General features: G+C 41.3%; 2 protein-coding genes across 2 annotated transcripts; both read right to left on the reverse strand.

Moving 5' to 3' along the window:
- Window positions 1-1,964: 1,964 nt before the first annotated feature.
- Window positions 1,965-5,270, reverse strand: LOC4346804 (uncharacterized). The gene is made up of 9 exons (XM_015756503.2): window positions 4,991-5,270; window positions 4,782-4,848; window positions 4,272-4,300; window positions 3,983-4,191; window positions 3,735-3,853; window positions 3,226-3,330; window positions 3,087-3,153; window positions 2,524-2,677; window positions 1,965-2,417 (listed from the first exon to the last, which is right to left on the reverse strand). The coding sequence occupies exons 1-9, from the start codon at window positions 5,192-5,194 to the stop codon at window positions 2,262-2,264; spliced, it is 1,110 nt and encodes a 369-aa protein (XP_015611989.1). The 5' UTR covers window positions 5,195-5,270; the 3' UTR covers window positions 1,965-2,261.
- A 3,690-nt stretch (window positions 5,271-8,960) lies between these two features.
- On the reverse strand, window positions 8,961-15,166 carry LOC4346805 (protein unc-13 homolog). Its single transcript, XM_015756501.3, has 5 exons — window positions 14,534-15,166; window positions 11,954-12,817; window positions 11,185-11,628; window positions 10,453-10,642; window positions 8,961-10,361 (listed from the first exon to the last, which is right to left on the reverse strand). The coding sequence occupies exons 1-5, from the start codon at window positions 15,065-15,067 to the stop codon at window positions 9,436-9,438; spliced, it is 2,958 nt and encodes a 985-aa protein (XP_015611987.1). The 5' UTR covers window positions 15,068-15,166; the 3' UTR covers window positions 8,961-9,435.
- Window positions 15,167-18,191: the final 3,025 nt, after the last annotated feature.

Consider the following 18,191-nt stretch of genomic DNA (forward strand, 5'->3'; position numbering starts at 1 on the left):
ACGTGCCTCATGTCAAAGCTCATCGCCAGCGGCCATGTCTTCCATATTGAGTAGGTCCTCCACTATCCACGCGCCACATCAGAGCTCATCGCCAGCTGCTGCCGCGAGCACGTCCTCCACCGTCCACGTCACACCGGAGCTCGTCGCCGGTGGCTTTGTCATCCTCGCTCCACATTTGTCCGACAACTGCTCCATCCCGGCCGTTGTCGCAGCCCATGTCCACCGGCTTCGACTCCGCGTTCGACCACTCCGGCAACAACTCCATCCCTGCCGCAGCTCATGTCCGCTGGCTCAGACTCCATGTCGGACCACTCTAGCTACAGTTCCATCCCCGTCGTAGCCCACATCCGCCGGCTCCATCTTGGCGCCCGGACATTCAGGCGACAACTCTGTCTCGGTTGCCGCCATAGCACATATCCGCTGGCTCTTGGCAACGTATACTTATTGTATTGTTGTTCGATGAACTACTCGTGACAACAACAAACTACTGAGTTTTGTAAAATCTGCTCAAACAGTACATAACACGATTTAAGGCTATATAAATTTTAGCAACCGTCGATGGTTGACAACTATAAGGTAGAAACGTTGATGACGTGCGCATCGTCACACCGTACCAACCGAGCCAACGCTAGAGCTAACAGAGGGCAGTTGTCTTCACCGTGAAGAGATCACCGAAAACCAGGAAAAAAATTAACGTTATTGGCAATGCAAGGAAAAAAAAAACAATTTTCTTGTCCGAGCTCGATCTGCCACCGCGTTCTTCACTATCACCAAAAATCTTGTAAAAAGGTTGTTATCAGTAGAAAAAAAAATTCTTCCGCTGTCCGAGCTCAACGTCGTCGTCTCTGCCTTCGCCACTGGTCGCTCGTACGGGTGGATGCATTGCATGGTGGCCACTTGTACATGTCAGTTTCAGCACACGCACCCATGCCAATAATCCCGACAATTAGCCTCTCAACGTTCGAAAACCAGCCGAGTCGAGTCGAGCCCACTTTGGCACCTTGCTTCCACCACACACACACACACACACACAAACAACCAAACAAACCCAAAAAAAAAAAACAGAGAGAGAGAGAGAGAGAGACCATGGTAACACAGCCAAACAGGCCACGTTACTACTAGTAGTAGGTACCAACCGGCCCAGCAGAAATATCTCCCGGAATCCACCGGCGGAGAACGTGACACTCCCTCGGCGTCTACTGAAATTCACCGCGAAAAACTAGGCAAAAATCCGGTCGCCGCTCGCTAGGCGCTTGGCTCCGGCTCTGGCGCCGATCGATCGAGAGCTCCGATCCTAGCCAATGCGAGGCCACGTCAGCCGCCTCATCATTCACAAAAAAAAAAAAAGAAAAAAAAAGAAAAGAAGAGTAAACCGTACTTTGCACAGGCAGATTGTGTCTTGTTTCACTTTGCATCAGGTTTACCATATAATTTTACTTTACATCAGGCTGGATTGAAATAAGTTCATAAAATTGAAGGAAAATCTTGTGAAATCCAAATGAAACCTTTTTGAATTTAGATCGAAGTTTCATTCAAATCTCAAATAAATTATGTACGTTTGATGATGTATCCTAGAGTAAAGTTAAAGTACGTGCTAAACCTGGTGTAAAGTGAAAGATACAATCCACCAGACATAGAGTGCAATTTACTCAAAAAATATTTCAGCAAAACAAATATTTTTTTTATAAAAGTGTATTTACATAATTGGCAAGGGGGATATCAAGTACCAGAAGCACATATAGTGTGATGGTAAAGCATGCACAGTTGCGAGAATGAGAGGGTGCATGACTATGCCCATCAGTACTTAAAATCCTGATACGAACAAATATTATGCCCGTGCTGCATTACCACGCTTTTCATAGAATTTTAGTAGTGAGGTAAGTAATTGACTCTTATCTCGCTCTCTTTAAGCGTGCGTTAGAAAACATGCTCAGAAGAACTAGAGAAGAAGTGAGAAGAGGATATAAAAAAGAAGGATGAAATGTGGGCTGCAGATTGAACCTGCTCACTACAACAAGCAGTTTTCCTATAGGCTCGTTCCTAGTTTGTACTGCTTCCATCCCATAATTTGGACAGGATATGTCACATCCTATTCTAGGTTGCTAGGGCCAAAGGGAGTAGTTACGAGTACCAGCTTGCAATGGAGTTTGTAAAAGTTTGTGCACAAACACTTGTCCAGCTTACTGAAAAGGCCTGAAACTATTGCCCATCGAACAGAGTAAACCTGAAATTCAGTAACCTCATAATTTTCACAAGTTAGTTCAGCTAGTCCTCAGTTCACATACTCTATTCTGTAGCTCATTGAACAATGCTAAAGATTCTGCCCATAGCTTCTTGGCCACTTCAACGTTGTATGACAACTGAGAAGACGTTATGGTCCTTCCTTTCCCTCCAAAGAAATACTTTCCAGATGAGTCCTAAAGCCCAATGTAAAAATTCATCCCGAAGGTTAACCGGAGAATACAGTACATCATGTTGTTATTTATAATGTAATTGTTTGCTAGGATTGAACAGGAAGCTTACAGGTGGTGCCAAAGCGGCATCAAGGACAGCATCAACTCCCGTATCAGGTTGTTGTAGGAGATTCAGGAGGCGCAGAACAGAAAGCGCAAGCCAAGAAAGACATGGAGGAAGCTCCCGCATTATGCCTGTCTGTACTACACCTGGATCCGCAGCCCTGGGAGCATGAAATGTCATACTTCATATGAATAGTAAGCAACTTCAATTTCGAACTGGTAAAATAAGTTGCATTCTCATAAAAAAAAATAAAGGGTTGGCATGAATCACAATAGTTTTGATAAACTGCCAAGAGCGTAATGTTTGTCAGTGGCATTGAGATGAGCCATCCTAATCTATCCTTGCACTTGCACAGGAAACCTATGAAGCAATCAAGTATATTCTTCAATGATTTCAATATAGTTTCAGTAGAGGTTGACTTGGTGACTACTGGACAGAAGTTCTTGTAAAATTTTAATCATCTAAATGAAAAAAAAAATCACTTCCATCAGCAATAATTTGGATTTGTTCAACAAAGAAAATATGCAAAAGAAAAAAAAATGCATGCAACCAAAATCGATGGCACATACATGACGGAGACACCAGAAGATAAGTGAAGTTGTCGATGAAGCTCGTATGAGAACATCAGTAAACAAACTGGAATAAGAGAAAGTGAGCCCAAAGGAAATAAAGTTGCATTAAGCCTATTCAAAAATAAAAGTGACGTACATTTGGTATACTCATAAGTAGAAGCTAAGAGATAGCTTCTCCTCGCTGGCCAATGACCAAACCTTACTCCGCTCAATCCTTTCTCAGACAAGTTAATTTCTGACACTGGAGATGTGAAATTTGCAAATATTAACCAAAATATAATAACCAAACCACATGTCTAGTTCTCATGGAGAAAGAAAGGAAGCAGATATAATAATGGTAGGATCTGTCTGAAATGCAACTTAATATTTTGATATATCATCAATTTTGAGCTACTATAAGAGCATATGCCAAACGCAAGCAATTTGCAAACATATGTACTGATTCAAAAGTGTGGCAGAGAAACGTCTGTCCGACAAGATTTCAAAAAATGCAATTTACAGCAAACAAGATCTGCGTAGCAAGGGAAAAATAATTGGACAAATTGATGCCAATTAATGTATATGCAATTAAAATTATTTTCAATCTAATCCAGATACAATTCACATAGTTTTCTTGCTATTTATAATAGAAGACTTGACACTTACCACATCTGTGTGTGAAAGACGTTAGATTAACCACCCGAGAAGGTGTTGAGCTGTTCTTGAGCAATGGTAACAGAATGTTGGTCAGGACAAATGGACCAATGTAGTTTGCCTGAATCATTCTGGAAATCGTGTGTGGTAAGTTTCACTCAAACAGTAGATTAAAAAATGTAATAATGACATAAGTAAAGCATGTATAAGAAGAACATTAGAATTTCTTCTGCAAAAGTACTTTCAACATAAACACCTACTCATCAAGACCGTCCTCTGTAATTCGATATGACTTTGCTAGGATCCCAGCGTTATTGACCAAAAGCTGAATAGAGTGCTCCATATTTGAGTCCTTGATCCACTGATTCAGTGAAGTTTCAAACTTCTTTATTGACTTGTAGGATGACAAGTCGATTTGAAATGCTTCAAGATGGGCATCAGGTTGTTGATCCCGAATTTGTTGAACAGTCTGTTTTGCACACATCACCACAATGATGACAATGGGTAAATGATAAGATAAGACATCTAGCTAAAAGCTCCAAATAATACCTCAGATAACAATTGTGAAGAACGCCCAGCTGACACAAAATAGAATGCATATAGTGTTTTAGTCCAATAATACCAAGCGACCAACAAGGTTGAATCAATTCAACAACAAAATCAAGGAATACTTTCTACTCCAAAACTATAGCAATTGGCAAGTAGGAAACAAGTCAATATGAAATGAAGTAACATCTACAATTGTAGATGCAAAAGAAGACCAACTAACCATAGGACAAGTAATGAACATTTTACCAAAAGATTGCATACACATTTGCGTATTCAACAAATGAAAAGACGCACTACTTTTGGATTGGAAAGGACCTAATTAATGAAGAACAAGAGCATAAGCTTCTACAGGTTCAATACTTCACGAAATCAAGCAACAGCAAGGAAATTAGTGCTACAACAACCCCATGATTTGGACCGTTGGCAATGCTCGAGTCAACAACCAAAGATGCACACAGGGTGTTCGATGAAATGCCCACACAAGCACCGAAAAAGAAACAGGCGACCCACCGAGGATGACGTGGTACCCCTCCCGCGCCAGCGCCGCCGCCGCCGCTTTGCCCAGCCCCGACGTCGCCTGCACACGCATACACACACACACACCCCACCCACCATGAGCTGAGCACATCACAAGACGGGGAGACTCGAAAGAGAGAGAGAAGCGACTCCATCTGCAAGCAAGCAAGCAAGAAAGAGCGGAGGCGAGAGCCATCGGTTACCCCAGTAATCACGCAGACGGGGCGGCGGCGGCGGCGACGAGCGGCGTCGTCGTCGGGCTCGGGCATAGGTCGGAGGCGAGGGACGGGGGCGCCGCGGCGGAGGAAGAAGAGGAGGATGTAGGAGTAGAGGAGGGAGACGGTCCACAGGACGGCCATCCGCCAGAACTCCCGCGAGCACACCATGCGGAGCGCTTCGCGGTCCATGGCCGCCGGCGGCGGCTGCTCGGCGAGTTGTCAAGTTGCCACCGGGAAAGAGGGGCCACAACGGACGGTTCGGATTAGGGGAGAAAATTGAGATTGTGCCGTCTTCAAAAGGGTTTCGCTTTCGCTCAAATGCCATGCTGAAAATAGGATTAGTTAATTAAAATGCCACTTTTAACTGAAGGTTGCACGCTATAATATTCAAACTGACAAAAATATTCTGTTGCTATCTTTTTTCCGCCTTTATCGTCGACGACGCACTGCCGCAAGCTGATGGGGCCGCCTTCGTCTCCACCTTCACCACTCCCAAGGCGCATAGCTACCGCTCCCTACGGCAGGGGAACCGGATCCGTCCACCGGCCTCAGCCGCCTCCGCCTCCACTAAGCCCACCACCACCGCCGTTCGGGAAGAAAAGGGAAGAAAGAAGATGGTAGCTGGCATGTAAGTCCCACATTTTTTTTTCTAACGACCTAGCTATGGGATCTAAATTGCATAGTTTGTATAGCTACGGGTGAAGATTTATGGAATCAAGGATACGGGTGAACTTATTTCAAGTAGCTAATACGTGATGGTTTGATGGGCTTTCCATGGCTGGTAGTACTTCGGCTGTTTTTAATGGGCTTTTGACATTTAAAAGCTAGTGGACTGCCTCCCTTTGCTCAATACTTCAGGGGCCCGCGAGTGAAGATGCCACCCTAGCCCTGGCCCCGCACGATCCGCGGATAGATATTTGGCCCCGGCCCCATAGGGGGTGGGGAACTTCGGATCCGACAGGGTAATTGCCATCCCTAGGCGAGATCTGACGGTAGAGAAAGTTTGGACTTAAGAAATTAATAGGACACAACTACGAAACTACTAGTCGTTGGTTTGTTTTAGAGCAGTGACCACACCATCTCAAGTATAAATCCCCTTTTAGCTTAAAAGAAATACAATTGTGCATATCTTTTGTTAACCTTTTCAATGACTTAAATCTTTTAAATCACATATTATTTTTAAGATATATTTGCATCCGTGTACTCCACTCAAAATATTTGACAAAAGAGATCCATGTTGAATATATTCAAACATCTTATTAATTTAAAAGCATTTTATTTAAATTGTAGAAGTAACTTAGCTATGCAATAGAAGTAACTCGCTATAGCATTAGAAGTAATTACATTATGAGTGAGTGAAATTAGAAGTTATGTGGAGTAAATTCAAAAGCAAAGTTTAGAGAAGATTTTTAAGTAAATACATTTATCAAAGTAAATTCAATAAATCCTGAAAGTAATTCACATAAATCATAAAAGTAACTTAGTAAAAAATGGAAGTAAGTTGTTATGAAATTAGAATTAAATCCGTTGTAGGGAAAAAATTATGATCTATCCAGAAATCATAATTAGCACAAATTATAGAATTGACTAAAAACAATAATAATAAGTGTAATCAACTCAAAGCATTATAAATATATTAGAAGTAATTTAATCAAATCTAAAAGTAATTTTTATATATGATAAAAGTAACTTACGTATATAATAAAAGTAATTCATAACATAAATGTTTTTTCATCATGATATAATCATATAAGACCTTCTTATAAAGATTTAATTACAATGAACGTAATGTTGTAGCTGGATCATAGATCAAATAAATAATTTAAGAGAATTTTCTAAGAAGAAAAAAAGCACGCATAACCTAATAGAAAAAAAAACTTGCATGTCTGTAGACGTGTAGTAGTACTTCTCTCACATATGGCTGGCGTCGCTCGTTAAGCCTAAATCGAGAGGCCCCTCGAAGTAGATTTTGTGAAATTAATAACCATGTGTTTGGTTTGGAATGGGATAAGTTAGGTCATCATAGGTTGCCCATATTTCCTAATAAGACAAAAACGGTTTATTAGGAAATAAAAATTAATTTGCAGTTAAAACTTTTATGTGTTTTTAGTGATAAGTCAATGCTGAAAAAGAAGCTATGTGATAATATCCTAAAATCAACTTGAAATTAAATTTGAAATTCAAATTTTGCCTTTTTTTTTTCCTTTGGTTTATTAGAGCAACCAATGGGGTATTTAGGTAAGGATGAATTTTTTTATGGCGTTTGATTCGGGACAGATAAGGTGGGATGATCACTAAAAGGAAAATATTATTCCCTCAAAATCTAGGTTAGCTCCATACGACTAATCAATTTAACACACTTGCTCTTTATCATTAGCATACAAACCACACCCTTTTACAGCATTTCTTAAGAAATATGACAATTTTATCTCTCATGCCAAAAAACACATGAATACTACGATCTTTCTCTACCTCTCACTGTGGGATTTTTCTTCTTTCTTTTTTTGTTGCCGATACTTTTATTTTATTATTGTCCTTTTTGGGTTGTTGTGGATAGGAAAAAGAGAAAGATGAGGTGGATTCGCGAAAGGGCCTGTAGCCTAGTGGTTACAAGAGCCTCAGTAACACCTGAGGTCCTGGGTTCAACTTCCCATGGGAGTGAATTTTCCAGGATTTAACGGCGTTGTGCTTTCAGTAGTAGGCGACGTACCCGTCGACAGCGAGCGGTAGGGTTTACGTGCGTGTGTTCACAGGGGTGAGTGCGCGTGCGTTGTACTGTGTAATTCGTGTAATTCTTAAAAAAGAAAGATGAGGTGGATTCATCATTTTATAGGCCACATTTCCTACCCATTTGTACAGTTTCTCTTCCTTTTTTCTTGTTGGCCACATTTCCTAAGGAGATACTCCCTCCGTTTCACAATGCAAGTCATTCTAATATTTTCTATATCCATATTGATGTTAATGAATCTTTTAGATGTTAATGAATCTTTCATTAGAATGACTTGCATTGTGAAACGGATGAAGTATCAGGAGGAAGAAAAAAAATCCTCTTTATTCAGGAGGAAGAAAAAGAAAATCCTCCTTGTAATAAGATAACCAATTCATGAACTATAAACCTCCCGTGCGAATGTCAGAGCTTGTTGATATGCATTTGTCTTCGCAAACACAAAAAGAACATGACAGCTAAAAAGCATATACGAACAGTTTGTTCCATCTAAATAATAACTAATGTACAAAACAGCTCCTTCTATCGCCCCTGTTTAGAACAAAGAAATGAAAAACACGAGAATATGGAAAAAAAATATTGTAAAGTGAAAAACTATGGAATTCAAAACTAACACAAAAACAGGAGATGTAGGAAAATCCCACGGGGAAACATAACTATAGGATTTTTTTTATAAAATTATTTTTTGGTAGCATCATAGAAAAAGCATAGGAATTAATAGTCAAAAGGAAAAGAAAACATGAGGTCTAGCCTCATGTTAATTCTCCAAAATCAGTATGAAATGAGCAATTCAATATAAATGTAAAAAGGATTTTGTAGAAATTATTCCTTTGTTCCAAAGGACAATGTAGGAATATATTTTTTTCAATGGATTTCAAATCCCTCAATAATTTCTCCAGTTTTCTTTTGTTCCAACGGAGATCACATGAAAAACCTAGGAGATCAACAAAGTGACAGGGGTTTCCTTTCGCTCACTCCATAGAGTGGAGGATTAGCTTCCTTTCCCAAGGAATTCAACATCTTCCATTTGTACTGACTTCCAAACAAGCTTCTAGGGAAAAAATTCCAAAGGAATGCAAACCTCCAGAATTCCTCCAAATGTACCTTGTTCCAAACGGGAATGGGTGATTTCATAACGCAGATGAAAATAACAAGAATCATTTTACTCCAGCCGAGAAGATAATGTAGGACATGGCCGAGCAAAAATGTTCCCCACGAAAATAACACGAATGCAGGAACCAGATGCCTTGCATAATGATATACTCAAGTCCAACGCAGCAAGTCACACCAGTACAAAACTTATTCACAAGATGGGTATATCTGTTGCAAACTACAGCTACTGGAAAAATACACACATGCAGCGGCAAAGGTCAGCAAAAGAACTGGATTAGGGTAAAACATATAATCATAATAATAAACAAATCGACCTGTAAGTAATCCCCCCCCCCCAAAAAAAAAAGGAAAAAAGAAAAAGAAAAGAGTACCAGCATATTTCTTGGCGCCACTGAACAGCATGTGATAGAAGGGCCAAGTTGCTGAATTGAACTCCCCCGTTCAAATCAATCGCCTCAGATAAGGCAAACTCCGCAGTGGTAGCTTTACAATGGTAGTGTTCCTCAAAGGAGGATGTGACAAAATCATTCCAAATCCTGACTTCCTCAGTGGGTTTCATGATTTTGTTTCCAGAAAATGTACATCGAGTTCATCAGATCTTCTTGGGAAGATTATAGGTTTTCTTTAGGAACTTGGTAGCCGTCTCATCATAACGGTAGCACAGAACTCGCAGGACTGTGTTGGGTTCGTTCGGGCTCCAGTGCCCTGTTGTTGGTGGCAATGGTAACCTATTCTTGGCTCCAGATCGATTAGACTCAGCCATCATGCGTTTGAATCGGTCAATAAGGCTCTCGGAGTCTGTTCGTAGGAGGGGTAGGACATTCTTGACCTGGGAGGATGCCTTATCGACCAATTCCTCTGGCAAACCATCACCATCTGCTAAAAACAGGTCTTTAAGGGCCTTGAAGTCATCCTCTATTATCTGGGAGTCTTGACGGGTGAAAGCACGCAAAGGCCCACCAGCAAGAAGCACCAGCAAGAACCCATCAAAAGTGGCTTTCATCAATGCGGTTATAGCACGGTTCCGCACTTTGTTATGCACCATACCAGATATGGTCTCTAGTATAGGGTCGAGTTCTCTCAACAATATCTCGATCCTACTTGATGCAATGTCACCAATATAAAGGATATCCCAGAGAACGTGCCCCAAATCATAGAATGTCACCTTATATGCAGTTGTCTCACATAACTGCTGAATGCCCTCTTGACAGGCTGTCTGACAAAGCTCAAATTTGATGTCCAATCCATCGGTAACATCTGCCTGAGCTGACTCGACATTCCGCAAGCCTGTTTTTATCTTCTTCTCTAAGTTCTCGAGTTCACCTCGCACGAATTGAAGCGTATTCAAGCGTACACAGAGTTGAGGAAGGGCTAAGGGATCAGCGCCATTGGTTGTTCCATTTTGTGATCCTCGGTACTGTGGATTCTGTGGCTTTTCCTTTTTCTTGAACAATATATTCGATCCTACCTCGCATCGTGTCAACGGAGGTAGTTGGGGCATAAAAGAATTCCTTGTTCCTGTAATTAATGCATGTTTAAAATATGAACATTTGTACCCTGCATCTGAACACCATGTTATAGAAAAATGTGCCATGAGCTCAGTACTTACCACAGCCAGATTTTGCTTTAGACACAAAAAGCTGTAGGCTTCTATCAAGTCCAAACATCAGGTCAGGAAGAAGAACTGGATGCATTGGAATGGGCAATTGGAAAAATGCATCTAATGTTTCACCAACCATCCGAAGCATCTCCACACAAGAGGGAGCAATATTCTCTCTGTTGGCAGCTGGATTCCAAGTCTGCATGAAAGACATTGACAGACTTAGTGGAATTTTAGAACAGGAAAATCAAGCTAAGTTAATTCAAACACAATATGTCAAGAACAAGTTGGACTCATCATTCAAGAAGAATATTCAGGACAATTACATCTCACAAGTTGACTGAGCCAATCTAACATTTGGTTTACACATAGCATGCATCTGGATGTGACTCAACTAGCTATAATTTTTTTTCCATTCTGAAAAACTGGTGTGATGTCAAAATTTTGACTGCAAATCAAACAAATGCGGCAATTTTGGCAGCCATAGTTGGGATAAGATGAGAGAATGAACATATATCAGAGCCCAGATTGGAGATTGCAGTCATCAATGACACATGGATATGGACGGTTCAGGAAAAATAGCAGATAATGTTTACAAGTGTTATGCATCTACATGCACAGAGTAATTTAGTCTTATCGTAATAAAAATCACAACAACATGCATCATCAGTTACTAAATTAAGATAGTTTCTGTTTATACCAAAAGAAAAAAATATGTACTGTGAAATAAAGTAAGAGCACCTCTTGTTTCAAAGTCCGATCAACCCATCCCTTGAGCCTGTCTATCCTTTCTTTAATCCAAACTTTCACCAGGTTAGCAATTGCATTTTCAGCTTCATATGGTGGCATCTCTCTGATTAATGACTTGCCTCCATCATCACTATCCACAGAATCTTCAACTGCAATATTAACAAGATCCTTCTCTAATTTATCAGCAGCCTTAAGCACTTGAACCGTATCTGGGGTCAGCTCTGTAAGTCCAGCTATGAACTGTTTCAGCTCATTTCCAAAGCAAGAATGAAGGGTGGCAACAGCAACGCCTGAAGCAAGGGGATGCCATGTCTTTAAAATTGGGCTGTACAAATTTTTCTCCTTAATTGCTAGGTCACCAATGTCCTTTGCAAGGATAGACAGAACAGGGGTAGGGTTTCTTGATGACCGCTTGGAATCTGCTTCTTCCATTCTCTGCAAAGTGAAAGCTGTGTCACATTACTGTGCTACTGCACTATAGAAAAGACGTACATGAAAGGATCAACTAGCAAGATTTGAAAAGTTCAAATTATATGGTTCAAAAGAAACAAAATTACTAATAGGATGGCTTGAGTTTGAACAAAACAGTTTCTTGTGGTTGATTACCAGGAATCTACTTTCTAGCTTTTCTTCCCCAAAGCGCATTAGCCATTAAAAGTAAAGATATTGCAATAATCTAAACAAGGCATCTCAGCATACCAAAGTATGGAATATAACATTTAATCAATATGAATCAGAGTGAGAAATAATAGGGACTTACTTGAGCAAAAGCTGTACGGAGTGAAGACCTTATGTAGGTCTCTATCCTGCTGCGAGCTACGTCAGTCTCTTCTTTCCTCCTCCGACGGTATTCATGGGATATATCTTCAACAAGAACCCTTGCAGCTGACACTCCAATTGACACAATACCTTGCATGGACTCAATGTTACTTGTATTGAAGGTCTCATGGTAAGCCAGAAGTCTTTTCTCTGTCCAACCCATTATTGAGCTTAAAGTTGAACTCAACACTTTGCTGTAATTTGGATCTTTTGTGGTTTTGGCATCCTTTGCAACTTCGGCCAACTGATTCTCCGCAGCAGAGAGCAACTCAATATCTACTTGCCCGGACATAACAAAATGGTTGAACAATGCCCAAGCAAAGCAAAGGTTGTGAAGCATCTGGTTAATTCCCAGAATACCCCAGGTCTTCTTTAAGAGCTCCATCACCTCATCAATCTCATCAACAACAGTGCCATCATCATTATCAAAGCAAGCTTCTACCAACATCTGGTATAGATGGAGATTCAAGGGGAAACCATCAGCCCAGTGGCATCCGTCAGAAGTCCCATCATCAGACCTACCAGCAAGGGACATGACAGCACTACGTAGGACCTGCATTGACTCAGAGTTTTTCCCAGTTTCAAGTGGTCTATCGTATGCTCCACGTATAATTTGCCGCAGTCGTTGTGCAGAAACATCTGATTTGTTCAATGGAACAAGTGGGTGAACAAGCAAACCAGCCTCAAGAAGCTTCAAGTTCCTACTCTGCCATGCCTCGTACTCTTGAGGATCAGGGATATCTGATGCCTTGAACTGCTGTAGGAATTCTAAGGGCAAGACCATAGATTCAGCACGCCTGCCAAGCTGTTTCAAGAAAAAGAAAAATGGAGTTCAAACTTGGTACCAACAATTACAGGAACAGGCGTTAAGTCCCGAACAATAATAGAGCAGAGTAGAGTATCTTTGATATGATATATACAATAAGATCATGTTTGGCTTGTTGACATCAAACATGCTAAAAGTCCAGAAAACACAAACACACATTCAGCAACATGTCAATACTTAGCTATGTGTTTGTTTAAAGTTTAAACTGTCCAATGTTGTTGATCTGTTAACACATCTATCAAACAGACCATGTCATAGGAGGGTATATAAAAACATAAAACATATACAATAAAAAAAATAATCAGGCAGCTAAAGCTAAACTGCCAAACTTACAATGGTCATCTAAAGCCTGCAAATTTGCTCTTTTGGGGAGAAGACTTGGCAATAAAGATCTAAATATCATCATTCAGCACAGTTTAACTAAGAAACCTACTGAAGTGGAGATGTGCAATGAATCAACCATTTTCAGAATGCATATAAGACAACTTAGAGCATGAAGGTCAAGGCAGGAAGCTCAACACTCAGGGTGTAGATTTAGGATGTTTTGGTTATGACAGAGTAGCTTCTGCAATTAAGATAATCCAGCAATTAAGATAATCCAGTAGATACCCTCGCTCCTCCCTCCTCCCACACTCAGTACGCTGCACTCAGCACTAAAATCACAAATTTTACGACACTTTGTAGAACTATCTTTCTTCAATACTGCCTCTAGTACATGGATGCCTCTAGTACATTGCTCATGGATGACTGCAGTACATTGCCATATACTGTTTCCATTCCTCAAAACTGCGGTAAAATAAAGATGTCTTTGTTTTGTAGTGAGCATGACAAGAATAAATGGCTAATTGTCCTTTTGTGGAGACACATCCAATCTACAAACTTATGAGCATGCATAAGTAAAATAGCAAAAAACATTTCCGTCACTTTGTACTTATCAAAAACAGTCCGATGATAACATTACGAACCCATTTCAGACACAGGAAAAATCATGTGTGAAATGAATTAATCTACGGTGAAATTGATATAAAATCCATGCATTCGAACAAAACACTAAATTATTGTCCTTGTTGACATTATAAGATATGCTAGCAACAACCATTTGGATGTGACTCTATCGAGAAGAGTTGGTATGTATAGCTTTGCTTTGTACAATGCATCCGAGTATCCTACTACTGAAGCAAAACCGCAGATCAAGCTAAGAATCATGGTATTGAAACAGTCATAGTAATAATAATAAAAGGCGCACATAAAAATTATCTTGAGAAAACGTATATTGACTAAGTTCCAACTTCCGAGGCTATATGATAAACAAATCACAGAAAATAACTGGATATACTCCGGCTGGCACCAACAAATTACAAGATCTACGGGTAAAAAAAAAGGAGAGAGAGAGTTCATTTTTTATTCCCCTCCCGAGAAAAAAAAAAGGAGATATACTTCAAGTTAATGCATTTTCCCATTCTAACTAAAAATACGCGGAAACAAAAACAGAAATACGAGAAACGAGGGTATTTTTAGCGAAATTTGAAACTCTCGCGAACCCTCCCACGAAACCCAACCCAGATCTACCACAATGGCGATGATCAGATGAGAAAAACTTGAAGCTACATTTTTCACCCGAAATCCCGCTGGGAACGAACGCGCTAACAACCAAAACCACCCGAAGCCAAGAGAGCTCGAGATCCTTTCATTTACCTGACTCGCGGCGATGCGGAGGAGGCCCCTCCGGATCCTGGCGTCGGCGGGCTCCGAGACCCGCATCTGCACGCGCATCAGCTCCCCGACGGTCGCCGGCCGCCGCGGCGGCACCGACTTCCCGCCGCCGCCGCTCCCGGGGCTCCCACCCTTGGACGACGCCGACGACCTCAGCCCGAGCGCCTTCTTCATCTTGCTCGCCGCGGCGGAGGTGAGCGAGCGCTGGAGCGACGGGGAGGAGGAGGCGTTCGCGGAGGAGAGAGACGAGGCGGAGGCCGGGGACGCCGGCCCACCACCACCACCCGCCGATGCCGCCGCCTGGGGGATGTAGGTGAGCGGCTTCCCTCCCGTGGTGCGGGACGAGGCGACGAGCACCTCGTAGGCGGCCTCGCGGAGGTCGGCGGCGGAGAGGGGGACGCCGAGGTCGGGGAACGGGGAGGGGAGGCCGCCGGTGGAGGCCGTGGCGGCGGCGGCGGCGGAGGAGCCGTTGGAGGAGGAGGAGTCGCGGCGGGACTCGCGGAAGAGGCGAGACATCGCGGCAGCGGCGGAGGTAGTCGCCGTCGGTGGTGGTGGTGGGTGGGGAGCTCGCCGCGCTCGCTCTCGTGGTGAGGGGAGGAGGAGAGAGAAAGGGAGAGGAGGGGAGGTGTGCGTGCCGCTTTTTGTCCCGGAGGGATGATGAGGAGAGAGAAAGAGAGCGTGCTAATTGCAACGGGTACCCCAAGATATAGCCACTAGGTAGGTAGTATACTCCCTCGGTCCCAAAATATAATAGATTTTGGGTGGACGTGAGACAGTCGCATCTATCTAAAATCTCTTATATTTTGGGACAGAGGGAGTACAGAGCATTGATCCACAACCATGCAATTTTGAGGTTTCGAGGACGAAAGTAGATTTGGAGTGAAATTCCGAAAAGGTGAATTGGATACATGTCATTACTACTGTTACTATTCGTCTATTCATATCTATATCATCCGAATACGCACAAAATTGGAACCATATTATAGCCATCACGTTTTTCCATCTTCTTTCCCGATTTCTTATTCTTCTCCTATCTCCTCTCTCTCGCTCATTTCCCCTTCTGTTGATCGGACACAACAGCGGTGCCGACGCCATCACCGCCCCATATGCCCGCAACGCTGATGGTAGATCGGGCTTGCTTAGCCACAACAGCAACACCGATGCCATTGCTACCCCACATGCCGGTCCACCGAGCAACATGGAGGGCAAGGCGGTGGTTGTGAAGGGGAAGATCCGGTCGCTGTTGACTCAAGCGTCTCCCATCCCTCCCACAGCGACGCCTTGCCGCCTATCGCTTCTCTCCAGCAGCGATGGTGTGGCCACCGTCGATGCAAATGACCTGGCCACTAATATATGTAGGAGACGACCAACATGCAGAGAGGTGCAGTAGCAACGACCTCCTCAACAGCTAGGCGCGTGAGGTTGTGATGTATGTGAACAAGAGTCGGCGCTTCGCTGCTGCGCTAGCCACTGCCTCCCTCGGCGGCACCCTCCTTGTCGCCCGTCGCATCAAGTGGAGAGAGAAGAAGGGAGGATGGAGGAAGATGAAATTGACATGTGGGTCCCACGTCTAGAGGTATTTTGGTCTATATGATGACAAAAAACGTGAAAGCGATGGCATGGTTTTAATTTTACATGTATTTCGACGATATGGATACGAATAGACGAAGAGCAATGACATTTATCTAAAATGGCACATTTATAATGGCATGATCCAATTTACCCAATTTCGAATGGTTTTCGAGAGTTCAAATATAAAGAAGAAATTTGGACAAAATTTGATCAAAATTTATTAAAAATTGGCGAAACTTGTCATATGCTAGGATCTAAATCCAGTACTCGATTAGAAAAGTGAACCCTGATACATGTATAAGGTTTTCTTTTGATTTCTGAAATCATTCACTAGGTTAATAGCTTTTTGTTTCTTGTACTTAGGGAAAGTTTTTCTTTGCTATATATAATTGCAGATATGTAAGCTCAGACAGTTTACTGATACTAATTTGATCAAGTGTGGCACTATGATAGTACAACTTGTCTAGATTTATAGAAAATAAATCTTTATATTTGTAGACAGAGGTAGTAATATAAGTTTAACAATTGGCTCGTTTGCTGATGACGCCATCATTAACACATCTTTAATGCTAAATGATTAAATTTATGCCATTAACATCGGTGATCATGGTTGGATAGCTTAGTGTTGTTCTCTTTACCGATGGCATTCGTGATGACTTCTAACTGCCTACCGATGAAACAAAGATGGAGAGTTAGCATACGGTGACATTAACGATCAATATGGTTTAATGTTTCTCATTTTGATGTAATATTCTACTACAGCTTGTATGAATATTGCTCAACAATATAATATTCTACTACAATTTGTGCCACATATTCATGCCTAATGATGCGATACTCATTTCGATACTCATTTCGATGAAGTTTCTTATATTAGGACATATATACGTTCTCCATCCAAAAAGAGAATCTAGACTACAGTCAATATAGATTTATACGTATTTAAGCTCATTATCTGAAACGGCGTATTTTTAGCGCAATATTGCAATGACTAAGGGCGGAGATAGGAGTAGGACAGTTAGGGCTACAACTCTACTCCTGAGTCTAAATATCTATATTAGCTAGAATTATACTTTAAAACTTCAAAAATTAGAAGATTAAAGGCGAAGCTATATAAATTACATTAGTTGAGCTCCAGGCTTAGAAGAATCTTGGTTCTGCCACTGGCGACGACGTATTTTTGGAAGCCAGAAGTTGTCAAGGCAAATGCAATAATGGACACATGTAATCTTATGGGGTGCATTTCCAATCGTAACCGCAGCAAAAAGTTTTCGGCCAGTGCTGATCGATCTCCATTACCGTATGTGTCAAGGTTAAGCAAGGACTTAGGTACCATCAACTAATTCGTACCAGTTGTCACCCAGTAATTGCATATAGACCCTTACAGTAATACTCCCTCTGAAACAAGTTACAAGACGTTTTAACTTTGGTCAAAGGCAAATTACTTTAAGTTTAACTAATTCTATAGAAAAAAGTAGTAATATTTACAATACCAGCATAATTTCATTAAATCTATAATTGAATAATTTTTTATAATATATTTGTCTTAGGTTAAAAATATTACTACGTTTTTCTATAAAATTAGTAAAACTTAGAGTAGTTTAACTTTTATCAAAGTCAAAACTTCTTGTAACCTGAAACGGATGGAGTATTTTATATATAAGGAAAAAAAAGAGAAATAATTGCCTAGACCAGGTCCTTCGAAGAATCGTCAATCTGTCCAGTTGTCTGGTGAACCAAGTCCACGAGGATCGCAGGAAGTGCAGGTCCTACGTGGCAGGTATCGCTGGTTTTATTTCAAGTGTAGCTTCAAGTTCAAGAGATTCCAGTTTGATTGGAATAAGAAAAAGATATGTAATAAAGTGTTCTATAATAAGAAAGCAGATCTCGTAGTTTTACCATATTTGATAAGAAAAAATACATGCCGTTATAAAAAAAAAGTACGAGCGAAGGAAACGATACACTATAATGGGCATAAATATAATGGGCATAGTTGGGGTTTTCTCTACGGTTTTTAGAAAACAAGTTTAAATGAGAGGTAAGAGGCATATAAAATATTGTTAAATTG

This window comes from Oryza sativa, chromosome 9 (assembly GCF_034140825.1).
Source record: "Oryza sativa Japonica Group chromosome 9, ASM3414082v1".
Lineage (NCBI taxonomy): Eukaryota > Viridiplantae > Streptophyta > Magnoliopsida > Poales > Poaceae > Oryza > Oryza sativa.

Coding starts and splice junctions, on each gene's coding strand:
- LOC4346804 (XM_015756503.2), bottom strand. CDS start 5,194: ATGGACCGCGAAGCGCTCCGCATGGTGTGCTCGCGGGAGTTCTGGCGG. Junction 4,301..4,781: donor GGGGTACCACGTCATCCTCG/GTGGGTCGCCTG, acceptor ATTTTGTGTCAG/CTGGGCGTTCTTCACAATTG. Junction 2,678..3,086: donor TCTTCTGGTGTCTCCGTCAT/GTATGTGCCATC, acceptor TCATGCTCCCAG/GGCTGCGGATCCAGGTGTAG.
- LOC4346805 (XM_015756501.3), bottom strand. CDS start 15,067: ATGTCTCGCCTCTTCCGCGAGTCCCGCCGCGACTCCTCCTCCTCCAAC. Junction 12,818..14,533: donor TCCGCATCGCCGCGAGTCAG/GTAAATGAAAGG, acceptor TTCTTGAAACAG/CTTGGCAGGCGTGCTGAATC. Junction 10,643..11,184: donor ATCGGACTTTGAAACAAGAG/GTGCTCTTACTT, acceptor TCTTTCATGCAG/ACTTGGAATCCAGCTGCCAA.